The sequence below is a fragment of the Engystomops pustulosus genome, chromosome 7 (genome assembly GCF_040894005.1).
Source record: "Engystomops pustulosus chromosome 7, aEngPut4.maternal, whole genome shotgun sequence".
In the NCBI taxonomy this organism is placed as follows: domain Eukaryota; kingdom Metazoa; phylum Chordata; class Amphibia; order Anura; family Leptodactylidae; genus Engystomops; species Engystomops pustulosus.
In genome coordinates, this window is record NC_092417.1 from 127,474,093 (window position 1) to 127,493,244 (window position 19,152).

At 41.4% G+C, this 19,152-nt stretch overlaps 1 protein-coding gene across 8 annotated transcripts in view; it reads left to right on the forward strand.

Annotated features, from left to right (window-relative positions):
- Positions 1-19,152, forward strand: part of SLC12A4 (solute carrier family 12 member 4) — a 743,054-nt gene that overhangs the window by 665,462 nt on the left and 58,440 nt on the right. For all 8 annotated transcript variants that reach the window (XM_072117770.1, XM_072117769.1, XM_072117767.1 and 5 more), the window contains one exon: positions 8,277-8,461. In XM_072117770.1, coding sequence (XP_071973871.1) covers positions 8,277-8,461 — 185 coding nt within the window. The remainder of the gene's footprint in view (positions 1-8,276; positions 8,462-19,152) is intronic.

A 19,152-nucleotide genomic window follows, 5' to 3' on the forward strand; every position in this document is an offset into this window, starting at 1 on the left:
TCATCTACTTATTTTGCAAAAATGTAAAATAAGGGCATAGAAGGCTGTTCAAGTAGACGCAGTCTGGGGAAGTTAGTGAGTAGCACATCTGCCTTGCAGCACTGGGGTCCTGGGTTCGAATCCCACCCAGGTCAACATCTGCAAAGAGTTTGTATGTTCTCTCCGTGTTTGCGTGGGTTTCCTCCGGGTACTCCGGTTTCCTCCCACACTTCAAAACATACTGTTAGGTTGTTTAGATTGTGAGCCCCATGGGGACAGGGACCAATTTGACATGCTTTGTGCAGCGCTGCGTAATCTGTGTGCGCTATATAAATAAAGAATTATTATTATTATTATTATTATTATTATGCCGTGGAGCTACACAGAGGGCCGGACAGCCGGTAAGTGTCAGCACTCCTCCACGCTACACAGGTCGCGCAATGACGTAAATTGCGTGACCTGTGTAGCTGCGTGTATTAAATGAAAAGTTGAAGGGAGGGAGTGCCCCTGCTTTTGGTCATTGTGCATTATGGAGCATACCTCCAAATTATGCATGAACTATTTAGGGAAGAAGCAGTTTTCTATCTGTAACGGAGTGGCCAGCCCAGTTACCAGATCTCAACCCCATTGAGCTGTTGTGGGAGCAGCTTGACCGTATGGTATGCAAAAAGTGCCCGTATATACAGTGGGAAAAAAAGTATTTAGTCAGCCACCAATTGTGCAAGTTCTCCCACTTAAAAAGATAAGGGGCCTGCAATTGACTGCATTGGTAGTCCTCAACTATGAGAGACAAAATGAGAAAACAAATCCAGAAAATAAATTCTGATTTTAACCCCTTACCACCGAAGGCACTTTTCACATTCCTGACTTGGACCATTTTTTCAAATCTGTCCTGTCACTATGAGTGGTTAATAGATGCAAGGGGTAATAAATGTTACGGGGAAATAGATCGACGCGCTACATCCAGAGTGAAATAAAGGGAATTGTATTCGTATTTATTGACAATGCGTTTCAACACCGTAACGGTGTCTTCATCAGGTCAGACTATTATAATAGCATAAAATGAAACAAGAACAAAAACATATAGAGTAGATTAGTAAATTAATGAATTAGTAAATTAGTACTTATCCATGTGTAAATATAAGATAATTAGGTACATGTATGCAGGTAAAGGTAATTAAAAGGATAAATGCACAAAACACTGGTCCATCTTACTCAGTGATCCACACCTTAGACTCTCTTTTCCCAACCGACCGTCAGTCACTTTTAGGAGGGCTAGAACCCTCCGAAACATACTTGCCCCCAGTAAACTGAAGGCAGAGACCAAGACCCAATCCACCACTTTCTTGACCCTAAAAGGAGCTTTCAAATGTGGCTCCTCCAGATGCCTGTGCTGCCTGAATATTCAGCACAAGAGAAAAGTCTTCCACTCCATCACCACTGGAGAAACCTTCGAAATTCTCAATTGCCACTCCTCCTACATAATCTACTTACTTGAGTGCCCATGCAACCTGCAATACATAAGCAGAACCACCCAGGAACTGCACACCAGAATACCTTCCACCATCATCAATAGATTCCAGAAACTGCGCCAACGTGAATCCTACTGGATCTACAAACTAGATACCCTCTCACCTTCAGGTTTGAATGACATGGTCGAAACATCATTTTAACTTTTAATTTTTTTTCTTAATTCCACTGCCCCGGGACTCATATCTTTACCTCAGGATTTTTTACATATATGTTTATATATGTATTATATGTTATATATTATATATTTTATACTGTATTTTACATTACATTATTTATATACTTCATATATTATGTGTTATGTATCATGTTGTATTATATTATATATTATACATTGTTTATTATGGAACTTATATTGAATTTTATATTGATTTTATAGATATGTGACTTTCATCTGTCCACCATTACTTCATTTAATCACCAATGACATTGATTGTTGATTTTTCAATATTTCAATATTTCATATTTCATTCATTCCCCTAGTATCGACTACCCAGTATACACTTCCATTTTAGAGTCATTCACTTCTTGAACCATTCCCCTAATATACTATTCATTCATGCATGCATTTATTATTTATTTATCAATTTATTTATTTATGTTTAACCTATTCTCACCAACACCATGATAAATGCATCAGCCCACTATATCGCTACTGTCCTCCTTCCCTCTCTCATCCCTCCCCTCGGCCACAGCCGCACACGACAGCGCATGCGCACCGTTATCCCATCACCTGGTACCAGCCCGATGCGTCTTATAACCGTGCGTCTTTCTGGCGCGCGATTCCTCCAAACCGCTCCACAGTCCCTAGGCAGCCGTGTTCCCCGCGACACTGGAACCAACGGTAAGCCCTTCTCTCCACCATTCCCATGCACCTCCCTTCCGATACCCGTTTCACCCCCCCTTGCTGGTCCTTCTTCTTTTTCTCCCTCAGGTTTGGTCACCGGCTCTGGGGGAGGGGTGGCAGAGCCCACACTCTGCCACCCCTCCTGCAGGACCCTGAAACATCCCCCCTCCCAATCTATCCCCATCCTATGTATATGCATATACTTATTTCTATCTACCCGATTTGCACTATTAGCATCATTGTCATTTATTACTATTATTAGCATTATTACTTTGTGGATCAGTTCATCACCACCTTTATCTTTTTACTGCTTTTGGATTTTAACTAGTATCTACTTGTATATCGATCTGTGCATATATCCTTTTAATTACCTTTACCTGCATACATGTACCTAATTATCTTATATTTACACCTAACATGGATAAGTACTAATTTACTAATTCATTAATTTACTAATCTACTCTATATGTTTTTGTTCTTGTTTCATTTTATGCTATTGTAACAGTCTCTGACCTGATGAAGACACCGTTACGGTGTTGAAACGCGTTGTCAATAAATACGAATAAAATTCCCTTTATTTCACTCTGGATGTGGCGCGTTGATCTATTTCCCCGTACCATTTTTTACCCCTTGCATCTATTATCTCAATCTGGACCACCATCCAGCATCGGGGCCCGACGCTGCAACTCCTTCCTGACCTGAAAAGTAACTCCTCATCTGCCCCCCCCCCCCATTTGTGCACATAATCATAGGCGCCTGGCTCAAAAAAATCCCTCAACTCCATTTTGCATCCTAACTCCACTATGAGTGGTTATAACTTTGGAATGCTTTAACATATCCAAGTGATTTTGAAATTATTTTCTTGGGACAATTTGTACTTTATGTTAGTTGGAAAATTGTTGTGGTATGTTTTTCGTTTACGAAAAAACTGATATTTGGTGATTTTTGAAATTCAAAATGTTCTACTTTTTATACAGTCATAACAGCAAAAATCTTGATAGCTAACATAAACTGAATGTCTGCTTTGTCTCCATGGTTTTTATGCATGCTCTCATTTTTATGGGCCTTTAAACTTTAGGTGCGATTTTTCACATTTTCATTTTTTGGACAAATAAGGGCTTATTTTCTGCGACATTGGCAGCACTTTACAAAAACTTCATTTTAGTTGATTATTAGCTTATTGATAAGATTTTGTTAACTCTTGAATGTATGGGGAAAAAGAAAATCATAAATTCTTGTTTCCTTTTTTTCTTGTATTTTTTTAGCGCCTGTATACCATAATAATAACATATTATCTGTATTCTATAGATCACTCAGATTACTGTGATACCTCATTTACATAAGGGAGTCCCCGGGTTACGTACAGGATAGGTTCTGTAGGCTTGTTCTTAAGTTGAATTTGTATGTAAGTCGAAACTGTATACTTTACAATTGTAACCCCAGTCAAAAAAAATTTTCATATCTGTGACAATAGGATTTTAAAAATGTTGGGTGTTCATAAGAATCACGATTAACACTAAAGCCTAATTGCAGGCACCTTTACTATTCTAACTGTTTATTGTAACCTAAGGCTAAAGTACAGAAAATTACCAACATCCGGAGGTCCGTGTAACTAGGGGGTCGTCTGTAAGTTGGGTGTTCTCAAGTAGGGGATTGCTGTATTTTTACAATTTTACTGAAGAAAAACTTATATAGTGAAAATCTCGTTATTTTCGTATCGTCATATTTTCGGAGACTTAACTTTTTTAGTTGACAGAGCTGGTTTAGTGCTTATTTTTTACCTGTTTCGTTGTCCTTTTCAGTGGTACCATTTTGGCAAACATAACTTTTTTTCATCACTTTTTAGAACATTTTTGTGAAGGGATTCTATCAAAAATGTTTCAGGTTTTGTATTTATGGCACTCACCGAGCGGGTCTCATAATATTTGAATTATTGTACAGATAGTTACAGACGTGGCAATACGAAATATGTGGGGGTTTCGGTGATTTTTTTTTTTTTTTTTTACTTATTAAATATGAATATATCATTCCTCCATGCAGATCTCTTCTAGAGCAGTGATGTTTTGGGGCTGTAAACTCCAAAGGTTTTCTATAGGGTTGAGATCTAGAAACTGGCCAGAACTGTGGTTCTGGGATTTTTGTTCCCCATTCTTGCGATCCTTTTTAACCCCATGGAGTGAGATCTTTCGTGAAGCGCCTGACCATCAGTAGTCAGTAGTAGATTATCAGTAGTCATGTATGTCTTCCACTTTTTAATTATTGCTCCCACATTTTTCAGATTTCTTTACATGAAGCAGCTTGCATATTGCAGATTCAGTCTTCCCAGCTTGGTGCAAGTATTCAAGTTTGTTTCTGGTGTACTTCGACAGTCTTCACCATATTGAAGTTTGAAGTGTGACACTATGAGATATCTTAAAAAAGTTGCAGCTGACCAAATAATTCTACATAATTTGCAAATAATTAGAAAACCGGTTAACATACACGGTTTATTTCTTGAAGGAATCCCCTGAGGGGATTATCCCACTTTCTATTTTATTGACATATGTCAATGCTGTTGTTTTTTTGGTTCACATTGATGTTCACAATGTTAGGCAAGCAGTATCTTTATGACTTATTGTAACATGCGGGATTAACACAATTTCTAGGTTATTGCATGTGCTATATCTGATTGGTCACTATGGTGATCCGAATTACCTCAGACAATGTCAAGGGGCTTAGTAGCCCCTATAAGAGGTCTAGGATGTGGAAGGAGGCTTAGGATTCTAAAGCAGATGTATTTTGTGTGCAGGAAAACGCATTTAGAACAAAATTATCTGTTTACATCATCCTCATTATCCACATATATTTGCTGCACCAGCTATGAGTAAAAAGGGAGTCCTTATAGCAAAGTCCATAAGGGCGTCAAGAATTGTCATAGGTATTAAAGTGGCTTCACAGGAGCACAAAATTGGTTTATTTGCCGATGATGTGATCATTGCTTTAACTGATCCCTTGAACTCCCTACCTGAGATGTATTCGGTATTAGAGCAATTTGGGAAAATGTAATGCTTTAAATTAAACGCCAGTAATTCTCTCATTTTGGGGATGCACATTCTGACTAAAACAATTGAAAATATAGAAACTTGATTTCGCTTCCAGTGGGCCAAAGATGGTATATCTCATCTTGGAATTGAAGGGGTATTCCCATGAAGACAGGTTTCTTAAATACCGTATTTTTCAGACTATAAAGTGCACCAAAAATCCTTTGATTTTCTCAGAAATCAAAGGTGCGCCTTATAGTCCAGTGCGCCTTATATATGAACCGTACTTACAGGCAACAGCTGCCTTGAACTGAGCACAGGTCTGCCACCTGCTGATCATTCATCCTTATAATCAGGTGCGCCTTATACTCCGGTGCGCCTTATATATGAACCTAGACGTTTTAGCAGGCATTTATTGATGGTGCGCCTTATACTCCGGTGTGCCTTATAATCCGAAAAATACTGTATAATCAGGATAACAAAATAACACAATCTCTAATTCACTGTTAATAATATAATATTAATTATTAATAATATCATGTGTTATAGGAAAAAACATTTGTTTAATTTTAAAGGGCTGGACTTGATGGACTTTTTCCAGCATTCTATACTATGATACTATAGCATTTCAGAAATCTAATTCAAACCTGTCTCTATCAACCCTGGTGTATACAATTTCACGTGCCCCTGGTTTCCGATACTGGATCTTATGACTTTAGGCTCTGCAGCCATCTTGCTTTTCCCTTAGTTGATGGTGCCACACAGAAAGGGGAATTATGATGCATACGTTTTGGCAACGCTCAGCTATACCAGGATTATGAAGCCAATTACAAATTCTATTACAAAACGTAGAGGTTGGCCACTTTTCAATAAATCTCTTCCATTAGACGTGTCTCTGCATGTATATGTACCTGTGTCTTTGCCTCCTGTTAGTGCTTCAGTGCATTCTCTGTTATCCCCATACTGCACTTAGCATCTCTACACAACTTCCTGTTTCTCACTCCTTCAGTCCATCTGTAATGGCAGCCTGCAGTGTTTTTATTTCTCTGTCCATCTTACTGACAGACACAGGGAGAGGGGAGGGAGGGCAGCAGGATAAGTCATAATCTCCTGCTGCAGCGCCATCCTATTATCAGTGTTCAGACATGTAAACGAACATCCTACAGAGTGCACTGAGAGTCTGCACACAGCAAGGAAGCCTCAGGGATGAGGAATCAATTGGTGAGTATTCAGGGATTATTATTAAGGCAGTAAAAGCACATGGGTAATTTATGTAAAAAGAGTGGCCAACCCGTTTAATAGGGCACCCATTGGATTTTTCCCCAGCTCTAGCATTATTAGGTTTTGGCATAGCAGACTGTTTACCATGTGAAAGAATAGTAATTTTTCATATAACCACAATTGCCTCTCTTTGGAAGTCAACGGAGGTCCCATCATTCACTGAGATAAATATATGAATGAAAAATACCTGTAATCTAGAAAGAATGTTAGCATTTCAAGCTGGACACTGTAGCAGAAGTTACAAAAACTTTGATTTATTGACAAAATTCTGTACACTATAAAGCCTCTACAACAGCTATACCTATACCATCAGAGCTTGATAGGCGTTAAAGTTTGTATAATGTGGTAATTTATGGGGTTTTACTATTATTTAGGCATCTCAAAGTAACTTGAAATCTGAGCAGGTCCCTCAATAGCATGAGTTTTTTATGAAAATGTGAAAAATCGCACCTAAACCGCGTTCAAAACCCCAATAATATCCTACAAAAATGAGAGGATGCATAAAAAACACCATGTCCACCGAAGAAGACATTCGGTTAATGTTAGTTATCAAGTATTTTTTGCTATTATTTGAAAAGTCCTTTGTGGTAGCACACCAACTCCACCAGTTTTTTGTACATTACCTGTATCCCTGCATCCACTATGTTTCCTAGTAATCTGTCATTTTAGAGAATAATAATGGTATTTATTTTTATAATAATTATGATATTTTATAATAATAATAATATACCGTATATACTCGAGTATAAGCCAACCCGAGTATAAGCCGAGACAACTAATTTTACCACAGAAAACTGGGAAAACATATTGACTTGAGTATAAGCCGAAGGGTGTAGTATACAGCCAGCCAGCCCCCATGTAGTATACAGCCCACCAGCCCCCATGTAGTATACAGCCAACCAGCCCCCACGTAGCATACAGCCTTCTCCCATGTAGTATACAGCCAGCCCCTATGTAGTATACAGCCTGCCCCCATGTAGTATACAGCCTGCCCCCATGTAGTATACAGCCTGCCCCCATGTAGTATACAGCAGCCCCTAGTAGTATACAGTCTGCCCACATGTAGTATACAGCCTGCCCCCAGTAGTATACAGCACTAACCCCAGTAGTATACAGCACTGCCCCCAGTAGTATACAGCACTTCCCCCAGTAGTATACAGCCTGCCCCCATCAGTATACAGCCTGTGTAGCATACAGATAAAAAAATAAACTTAATACTCACCCTCCATTGTCCCTGATGTTCGACACGGCTCCCGGCGGCTTCCGATCCCCATCGCAGCTCCCGGCGGCTTCTTCACTCTTCTATCTTCTCTGGCCGGGAGATCGGGCCGGCCGTCGCTTGGCCGGGCCACGGATGACGTCATCAGCAGCGACACCACCGCATCATAGTGTGCGACAGCCGGCAGATCGCATGGACGCGACTCTGCTGGCTAGAGAAGTATAAGCCGAGGCGAGGTTTTTCAGCACATTTTTTGTGCTGAAAAACTCGGCTTATACACGAGTATATACGGTAATAATAATTCCTTTATTTATATAGCGCACACAAAGTTTTTGTCCTGGCATGTCTATATTTTTGTATAAAGCAATAATGTTGTTTTTTTTTCCCAATTTTACTTTAGGCACAATTGATAAAGGATAGAAATTCTATCATTCGTTTAGATGGCATGTATTCTGACGAGGAAGAGGAGATTGAGATGGAACCCCAGAACATTCACATGACTTGGACAACAGAGAGACACAGTGCTGAGAAGCAAGGGAAAAAAAAATCATCAGAACACTTCAGGGATCTTGTTAACATAAAACCGTATGTTGGTTTTAAGAATTTTTTCATTTAGACCACAAACTCACTGGCATCTAACATACAATAGTAAACTAGATGTCCGACAGCATAAAAAAACCTATTGGTTGCCGGGAACCTCCGCGGTTCCTCCTGGTGTGTGCCGTGCTGCCGTCACGCTGTTCTTTGCTCCATGTAAACAAACAGGGGTACGGAAGCCACGTAGCATTCAGCTTCTTTCCGGCCATGCCCACCCATGCCTATTCCCAGCACTGTATCATGCAGGACGGGTGGGCACAGCCGACCACCATGGCCGGCCTGAAGCTGAGCGTACATTTGTTTACATGGGGCACGGACGTAAGTGATGGCAGCGTGGGACGCCTGCAGGGATTGCAAAGAAAGTAAATGTTAAATTTTTTTAACCGGCCCCCTCCCAGCCACCAGTAGGTTTTTTTGCTGTTGGACAACCCCTTTAAAACAAGTTGCATCCACACCTTTTAAGTAAATTTTTCCTGTGTTCTATACCAAAGGGCACCAGATATGTGGTTGGGGGGGTTAGCCATGGTGCCTTGCAGATTCTGCAGTACGATTATCCTAGATTGCTGCAGCTGAAGGCCAGGCACACACATAATTTACACCAAGTTCTGCCTTGTCCAGTGCTCCCCGCTTTCTCCTAACTCCTTTATTTTGATTGATGGATCTAGTCCACACTTATTATGGAATTAGATGAGATGTCTTCTTCTGACTGCCTGACCATGTCCAGCTGGATAGGTAAGTGTACAGTAGTGTGTATGTATGTGTAGAGAATGTGTGAGTAATGTGTGTGTTGTGTGTATATACACTCACTGGCCACTTTATTAGGTACACCATGCTTGTAACGGGTTGGACCCCCTTTTGCCTTCAGAACTGCCTCAATTCTTCGTGGCATAGATTCAACAAAGTGCTGGAAGCATTCCTCAGAGATTTTGGTCCATATTGACATGATGGCATCTCACAGTTGCCGCAGATGTGTCGGCTGCACATCCATGATGCGAATCTCCTGTTCCACCACATCCCAAAGATGCTCTATTGGATTGAGATCTGGTGACTGTGGAGGCCATTTGAGTACAGTGAACTCATTGTCATGTTCAAGAAACCAGTCTGAGATGGTTCCAGCTTTATGACATGGCGCATTATCCTGCTGAAAGTAGCCATCAGATGTTGGGTACATTGTGGTCATAAAGGGATGGACATGGTCAGCAACAATACTCAGGTAGGCTGTGGCATTGCAACGATGCTCAATTGGTAGCAAGGGGCCCAAAGAGTGCCAAGAAAATATTCCCCACACCATGACACCACCAGCCTGAACCGTTGATACAAGGCAGGATGGATCCATGCTTTCATGTTGTTGACACCAAATTCTGACCCTACCATCCGAATGTCGCAGCAGAAATCGAGACTCATCAGACCAGGCAACGTTTTTCCAATCTTCTACTGTCCAATTTCGATGAGCTTGTGCAAATTGTAGCCTCAGTTTCCTGTTCTTAGCTGAAAGGAGTGGCACACGGTGGGGTCTTCTGCTGCTGTAGCTTATCTGCCTCAAAGTTCGACGTACTGTGTGTTCAGAGATGCTCTTCTGCCTACCTTGGTTGTAACAGGTGGCGATTTGAGTCACTGTTGCCTTTCTATCAGCTCGAACCAGTCTGCCCATTCTCCTCTGGCATCAACAAGGCATTTCCGCCCCCAGAACTGCCGCTCAATGGATGTTTTTTCTTTTTTGGACCATGCTCTGTAAACCCTTTGTAAACTTTGGGGCAATTTACTTACCCGGTCCCACGGAGTTCATGAAAGGGCATTGTCAGGCGAGAATGCACTTTGTCACGATTCACTAAGATTTTGCACCTGATATCCTGCATGTGTCACTTCCCCGCTCAGGTCCGATGAAGTTCATTGTCTTGCGACACAATTTGAATCTTAAATCCCGTGCTCAGTCCAAATCGGTAGGATCGTCCAACGGCACCTCCCCCGATTTCTGCTGTATGGAAGCCAGCGCAGCTGTACCACTATTCGATCATGTGCGACACAATCCCAGCGCAAACCCCTATTAAATACCTGTCAAAGCTCTGCAAATCCCGTAAACCGTGAACAGTCCGACGAATGTGCAATCCACGACCCTTAGTAAATAAGCCCCTTTGTGTCTCAACTCTCTGAAATGCCTTGCTACTCCTGTTTCGTGTTTAACCCTTTTAGTGTCTTCAGTTTTTTTAACCTCTTCATCCGTTTTTGTCATGTACTGTACTTATGGATTTATGTTCATTTACACTTCATTGCACTTCTTGATGTCTGGCCAACATATTCTAATCCACATGAACATTTTAACAAATAAATTATATGTAAAAAAAACCTCTTATATTTATGTTGATTCCATATCTTGGATGTCTCACAGTATTTCCTTTAATTATATTGGGCAATCAAGCAAGTGTGCCGCTTCTTTTAGTAGATGAAAATGTTTGACGTGATACTTTTCTGTATGTCTGACCTGATTAGTTCATTACCAATCGAGTGACCTTTCTTGTAAATGAACCTTGGGGGATCTTTAAGTGACTTGCTATATTTTGGATTGTGTGATAATATGGGACAATTTTTCAGAAATACTTTTTTTAATCATATGTGCATGTTTATCATATTTTGACGTGAAAGTTACATTTTCTTTTTGATCTTTAATTTTTCGGAACCTCACTTTTTCAATGGGCTGTTTTAATATATCCATCCCTACTTTGAATTCCTCTGCTTTTGGATATCCTCTATCTTCACATTTTTGGACTAGTTTATTCATCTGCTTAACATAGTCTTTGTCTGGGGGCGTGGCCTGTGTGCTGATGTGAGCGGTCGTGTGCGAGAGGAGCTCCCGCTTGCAGTTTCTTTTTAACCCTGCATTTTGGCCCGATTCAGGGGTAAGAAGGCTCGCACAGCAGCACCCTAAGTCACGGAGCCTGCCGGCGATAGAATCCCGGCTTCTAAGCAGAGCATGACACGCTACGGCTCCCGAAAGCTGAAGCCAGGGAAGAGCAGCGTGGCAGGCAATATGGCGGTGGAGCGCTGCACAAAGGATGAAATGGCGGAGATAGATGCCCGCTTGGGAAAATATGCCAGAGATGGGAATGCTGCCATAAGAACCCCTGAGGAGAACCTAAGCCGAGAGGGTGTCTCAGTTACACCATGCCTGGTGGTGCAGGCTGATATCCATGCTGAGGGGACGCAGGAGGACAGCATGGAACACTCATCTGCAGAGAGTGAGAAGGAAGAACTGCCGGAGACTACCCCAATAGGAACTCCTGAGCTCCTAAGAACACCGGAGCGGCGACTCAAGTTAACCAACCCGGAGGCCACAGCAGAAGAGGTGAGCCAGACTGATAAGGAACCCACACTGAGAGATGTATTACTGGCAGTTACGTCCTGCATAGCTGACCTGGCCAAACAACTGGGAGGCCTCACAGAAGAGGTTGTACTGATCCGCCATGACAGGCAGAAGGTCATAGAGAGGGTGAAGGAGGTGGAAGATAGAGTAAGTAAAGTTGAAGATCAGCTCCCTCCTATGACAAGGGACATGAGAAGAGTTATATCCACTACCCAAACTCTCATGTCCAAAGCGGATGACCTAGAAAATAGGCTCCGTAGGAACAACGTCAGAGTGGTGGGAGTCCCAGAGAAGTCTGAGGGGAATAATCCTGTGGACTTTTTCAAAAAATGGCTGAGAGAGATTTGTTGCCCTGATGTCCTTTCACCATTCTTTGCAATTGAAAGAGCACATCGAGTTCCTACCCGACCATTACCACCGGGCGCTCCACCACAGTCTATTCTTATTAAGCTTTTGCACTATAAGGACAGAGATACTGTTCTCCGCAGAGCAAGAGAACTCAGATATATCCCTGAATGGGAAAAGAATCTCATTTTATCCGGACTTTTCTACAGAAGTCCAGAAGAAAAGGGCGCAATTTACAGATGTGAAGCGCCGGCTGAGAGAGTCGAATGTGATCTACTCCATGTTATACCCAGCGCGGCTGCGCGTGGTAGCGCAAGGAACAACACCAAAGACGTCTAGCCAGTCCAAAGATGCAATGGACTGGCTAGACGTCCAAGGAAACAGAATCCGAGCCGAACGTCGTGGATCACCAGAACACTGATCTTCAAACCGCTTGCAAAACCTCGTTGAGAGAGAAGTCTAAAACATGGGCCAAAATGAACGTTAACCTAAGTCAAATGGCGGGACTATTCTTGTTATTTGTACAATTGCTAGTTTCATTATAGGACTGCAAGTAAAGGGAGACACTCTTTCCCCGACTCCTACCTCCGGTGGGAAATGTCGAATGTGTCTACGTTTTTCTGTTGTTCCCTCACAGGAGTTTTGGTTTTTCTTCTTTTTGTTAAAATATGTTTGGGGGGTAAGGGAAGGGGGGAGGGGCTCAGACTGAGATATTGTGCGACACAATGGGGTACGATTGAGTTACCGTCTATGCAGGGGGGGGAAAGAAACTTGAGTATATGTGGGTATGGCTAAGGTCAATATTTTGGCGTGGAACGTCAGAGGTACAGGAGACGCTAATAAGAGATATGCGATATATAGGTCTCTACTGAGCCTTCAACCTGCAATTTTATGCCTCTCTGAGATGCATCTAGTAAAGGAAAATATCCCTCTTCTAAATAGAACATGGGTGGGACATCAGTATCACTCAGTCTACTCCACACATGTGAGAGGAGTTAGCATTTTAGTGCATTGTAATGTGAAAGACGAGTGGCATGTCAGGAGGACGGGTATATATGTTTACAGTGTTCTATATACGGAATTAAATGTATAATTGCTGCAGTGTATGTCCCCCCTCCATACTCCAATAAAATTATTAAAAAAGTTATCTCATTTGTGGACCAGTCCCCAGCGATGCCGGTGTTGATAATCGGAGACTTTAATAATTATTTACATCCCTTCTGGGATAAGTTTCACGCTGGCACCATCGCGGGGTCGGCCTCACTGACCATGTTGGCGCGCTTGCTAAATGAGGTGGGTTTATGTGATATTTGGAGGGAAAGGAATGTAGGGGTCAGACAATACTCATGCTACGCAGCTTCTCACCGCTCCCTATCCAGGATAGACCTGGCACTGGGTACACAATCTCTTCTCCCCTTTGTCGCAGATGTTAAATACATGGCTTGAAGCATATCAGACCATTCTCCGCTTTTGGTTTCATTGACCATGCGCCCAGAAGTGGGACCTAGAGGAGGTTATTGGAAGGTTAATCCATATTGGCTTCAGATTGTGGGTGGCATTATCCCGGAAGCCTTACAGAGATATTTTGATAGAAATGACGGGTCTGTCCCGGAGAATGCTAACTGGGACTCCATGAAAGCACATATAAGGGGGACCCTACACCAGGCTATAATTAGACATAAAACTAAATCAAGAGACCTGCATTTGACACTGATAAATAGGGTGACGGAGACGGAGGGCAAATACATTTCTGACCCATCAGATGACCACTTGAAAGAATGGACAGAGACCCAAACCACATATAGAGACCATATGTTGAGCTCCGCTGCTAACAAGATGTACTTCATGAAACAGAGGTACTTTGAGGAGGGTGAGGCGACAGGACATCTTTTGGCAACCATAGTACGGGCACAGCAGGGAATGGGACATATTACTTACTTGGATAAGGGGGACGGGTCTAGAGTGACCCAGGATAGAGAGATATTGGATGTCTTTTATACATACTATAAGTACCTATACATGTACACTATTATAGACACCTGGGAGGACATAATGCAATATATAGAATCCCTGCCCATCAAAAAGCTTTCTGACACAGCAAGACAAACCCTGGAATCCCCCATAACCCTTGAAGAACTAGAGACTGCAACAGGGACCATGCATAACGAGAAGCCCCAGGGATGGATGGACTCCCAGCGGAGTTATATAAGACCCATGGAGACATTCTCCTTCCCAGATTATTATCAATACTTGAGCAGGCATATGAGACAGGTAGACTTCCCAATTCCATGTTAGATGCAGTAATAGTGGTAATTCTCAAGAAAGGAAAAGACCCTGCTAATCCGGAATCATATAGACCCATTTCTTTATTGCCTGTAGATGTTAAAATATTTGCCAAAGTACTAGCTATGAAATTAAATCAAGTAATATCTGAGGTCATACACCCCGACCAAACTGGGTTTATCCCAGAGAGGGTTACATCCATTAATTTAAGGAGGCTATTTCTGAACCTACAACTCTCAGAAAAGGGAGCTGGCGAAAGGGCAGTCCTCTTGCTCGACGCTGCCAAAGCCTTTGACAGCATCGAGTGGAGATATTTTTGGGCTGTCCTGGATGTGATGGGTTTTGGACCTAGATTTACAGCCTATGTCAGATTGCTATACTCCTCCCCCAGAGCTCGGGTGAAAGCGAACGGTTGCGTATCAGAGGCCTTCTATCTAAACAGGGGTACGAGGCAGGGATGCCCCCTATCTCCCCTCCTGTTCGCCCTGGCTATCGAGCCGCTGGCGAGTCTGATCAGGCAGTCACCGGACATTGTAGGGTTTAAGAGAGGGGGAGGTAGAAGAGCGCGTATCTTTATACGCAGATGACATGCTACTATACTTAGGAGACGTGGAGGCCTCCCTGACACCTGCCATGGATATAATCAGAGCATTTGGCCAGAAATCAGGACTCAAGATAAATTGGGGAAAGTCTGTGCTGCTACCGGTTGATACAATCCCGGACTCTCTTAATTTGGAGGAAACACATATTAAATTAGTACAGTCCTTTAAATACCTAGGAGTGATGATCTCCAAAAACTCTTAAGGACTATGTTTCTCTTAATGTAGAACCACTACTGGAAAGAACCAAGACTAAAGTCCAGGCAATTGTGGGGCATTGTAATCTGATTAAAATTCATTTGGATTCCACTAAAGCTATTTAGAAAATTGGATGGGGTATTTAGAACTCTGATCTGGAGAGGGAAACATCCCCGTATTAGACTGGAGACGATACAGAGAGGGAAAGAGGATGGGGGCTTGGCACTCCCCAATCCTTAGATTTACTACTTGGCTTCCCAATTGCAACATCTAAAAGGATGGCATAGAGAGGAGGGACTGGGCTCAGCCGAGAGGCTGATTAGTGAAGGTTCACCATGGAGCATTCTGATGTACATAGTAGAAGTAATGGATAGCCACAAACAATGGAAAGATGCACCGACGATACAGCTGATATACAAGGTGTGGGACAGAGGCAAGAAATGTGTGGGATTCTAGGGCTACACTAAGTACGTTCCAGTATGACATAATAATGCTTTCCCGGAAATTAAAAAACTAGAAGGGGTTAATATGTGGATAATGGCGGGTGCGGTGATGATCTCTCAGTTATTAGAGGATGGAAAGCTCAAGTCGTTTGAGCAACTACAAGAGCAATTTAATATTCCCCATCGCGCTTTCTATCAGTATATCCAGCTTCGCCATGTGTGGTCAAGGCAGTTCAAAGAGGAGGATCCGTCAGTGGGGACCCTCTCCTTTTTGGGATTACTGGAGCGCTATGAAAGTACGAAAGGTCTTATATCAGCATTATATAATTTGCTGTTATCCAAACACTTGGAAAAATGCCCCATTCAGACTAGAAATAAATGGGAAATAGTGGGACAGCTAACAGATTACCAATGGAATGCTATATTAGAAATGACCCCACAGCTATCTCTCTCCGAGTCACATAGGTACTCACAACTTCTGTTAATCCACAGAGCATACAAGTCGCCTGACCTTCTGTGGAAAATAAGGGCTTGGGACACTGCAAATTGCCCCAAGTGCGGCATAGATAATGCCAGCCTTATGCACATGTTTTGGAGGTGCACTAAACTTGGAGCGTACTGGACTGACGTGCTGGTACTGATCAGAGAAGTGTACTCTTTGACCCTTCAACCCTCCCCTGTAACCTGTGTGCTAGGTTATTTAGATGAGGTCTGTGATGTCAGACCGGTTAAGCTGACCACAGCACATATATTATATCAGGCCCTCAAACTTATAGCAGCACACTGGATCCAGACTACTGTCCCCTCTTCTGCGGAATTACGCAATAGATTGAATAACTATATAAGACTAGAACGAGCAGTATACAAAAAGAGAAATGCATTAAAGAAATTTGATGCCATCTGGGGAAAATGGATGGATACTCCTGGGCTCTACTGACAGACGCTTTACTGCATGTGTAGGGCTATCGATTGTGCAGAGAGAATGTTACTGTGGTGAACCTGCTATTGGAAAAGAGTTACACTTAGGAGTTCAGTCCCTGAATATTGATATAAGTGTATACCTTACTGCATAGTGGTCAATTATATATCGCAGTCTGGACAGAGGGGGGGAGGGACGGACGGGAGAGGTGTTTGTGTTTAAATGTTAGAAACGGTTAAAATTTTCCTATTGTATTACTGTTGCCTGTGCAATGTCTGTACTGGATTTGTGTAATGAAAATGGAAAATTGGTTAAGTGGTTAATAAAAACGACTTGATTTAAAAAAAAAAAAAAAAAAAAAAACATACTCTTTGTACTGCATATTCTACGGGCTCTCATGAATTGGCCTTTTGGGATACATCTAAATGTTTGGGGGGCATGAACTAATTTATCTTCTTCATCATTTTTTTGTAATTCCACATCTAAATAATGTAAAGTATGAGTATTTTCTCTAGTGTAAACTAAATCAAAGAATGGCAACCATTGAGATAGCTAATAAAGTCAGCTAGGTCTTTTTCAAGAAAATGTTTCTAAAGACTATGTGAAACAATTAGAGGTATTAAAAAATGTGAAGTCAATTTAGCCTTGCTTTCCTCCACACTGACTATGTGAAGACCCAAAGGATTCCAAGTGGAATGAGATGCAACCTACGCCCTTTGTTGTTGAAAGATGACCCATTGTTTGTGCAAAAATGGTTTGCTTTGTGCAACCATCATTCTGTGGATTTAATGCTATTAACAATTCAGCACCTACAGATATGTAGCATATAAATTAGAAGAGTATAATAAAATTGAGGATGAAAAAAAACTTAACATGGAGAAACTAAGAGATAAATCGAAAGAAATAAAAAGTATTTTGATTCTAGCCAGATGGAAAGCAATTATACGGATACAGAGAAAAAGAAAACAAAGAAGAATTAAAAATATCTATATCTAAATGGATATAGTCCAAAAGAGAGATCTACTGTAAATCTTTTTAATCAAAGGAACAGACAGACCAAACAGACGAGGGAGATACATTAAGCGAGGGGGCAAGTGGAATAATGCAGAAAGGGATGACGACGAGGTTAAAACAAAAACAGAAGTGACAGAACTTGCAATTAATATCTCCTCTAGAGAACTGACAGAAGGAGAAAAAGATGTTATTTATAAAGGATTAGGTTTTGTTTCTACTCAAGAATGTGATCAATTTGCGTTTACTGTAGACTTTTATAAGTTCTGCGTAATTTAAGAATGAAAATGTTTTTTCAAGGACAACCAACAAAAGCACAACTGATTCCTGCAGCGTTGAAGAAGAAAAGTTTGTTCGACCCCAGCATATCTTCCACATTCCTAGAGACTTTTCAAAAGATTGTTACAGGTGAAGTGTCCAAAAATTGGACTTGTGTAAAAATAATATTAGGAATAACATGCCAAACAAAGAAAGAGAAGCCCTTAGATCACTAAAACAAAATCAATCTATTATCATTAAGAAAGCCGACAAAGGTGGAGCAACTTTAATTATGAATAAAGATGAATATTGTCAAGAGACAGCTAACCAATTGAGTGACACAAACGTGTATTGTAAATTAAAGAAAGATTCTACTGAAGATTTCAAGAAAGAGATTGATAGTATTCTTCATGTGCTGTGTTAATGGAGATAATCCCAGATAGCTTGAAAAGAACACTGGTAGTTGAAAATCCAGGAGTTCCAGTTATTGTATTTGTTGCCGAAAGTGCACAAAGGGTTAAAAAAACCTCCTTGGTGACCTATTGTCTCCACTGTGAATTCTTTGCAACAACCATTGTCGATTTATGTGGATGCGTTTTTGCAAAAAATGACCTGGTTGTGACCTGGGATTTAATATTCAAATTGTGTCACAACCAATGCACTTACATACACTGGGAAGAAGGTGAACTCCGGCAGACTTGAGCAGGGAACCAACAGATGCAGGAAATCGGGCGCACAATCTTTGTGAATTGCGACACAGTGCATTGATGTGGGACAATGCACTTTGGGTGAACTCCGGGTTAGTAAATGTGACCCAATAGCTTTCATGCCCCCCAAAAACTCAGCTGCATCCCAAAAGGCCAGTTCATGAAAGCCCGCAGTACAGAAGAAGAGTATGTTAAGCAGATAAATAAACTTGTCCTAAAATTTGGAGAGAGGATATCCAAAAGCAGAGATATTCAAAGTAAGGATGGATAAATTAAAACAGCCCAATTGAAGAAGTGAGGTTACGAAAAATTAAAGATCAAAAAGAAAATGTAACTTTCGTGTCTTAATATGATAAACATGCACATATGATTAAAAAAGTGATTCAGAAAATTTGGCCCATATTATCACACAATCCAAAATGTGGCAAGTCATTTAAAGATCCCCCAAGGTTCATTTACAAGAAAGGTCGCTTGATTGGTAATAAACTAATCAGGTCAGACATACAGAAAAAAAAAGTATCACGTCAAATATTTTTATCTACTAAAAGAAACGGCACA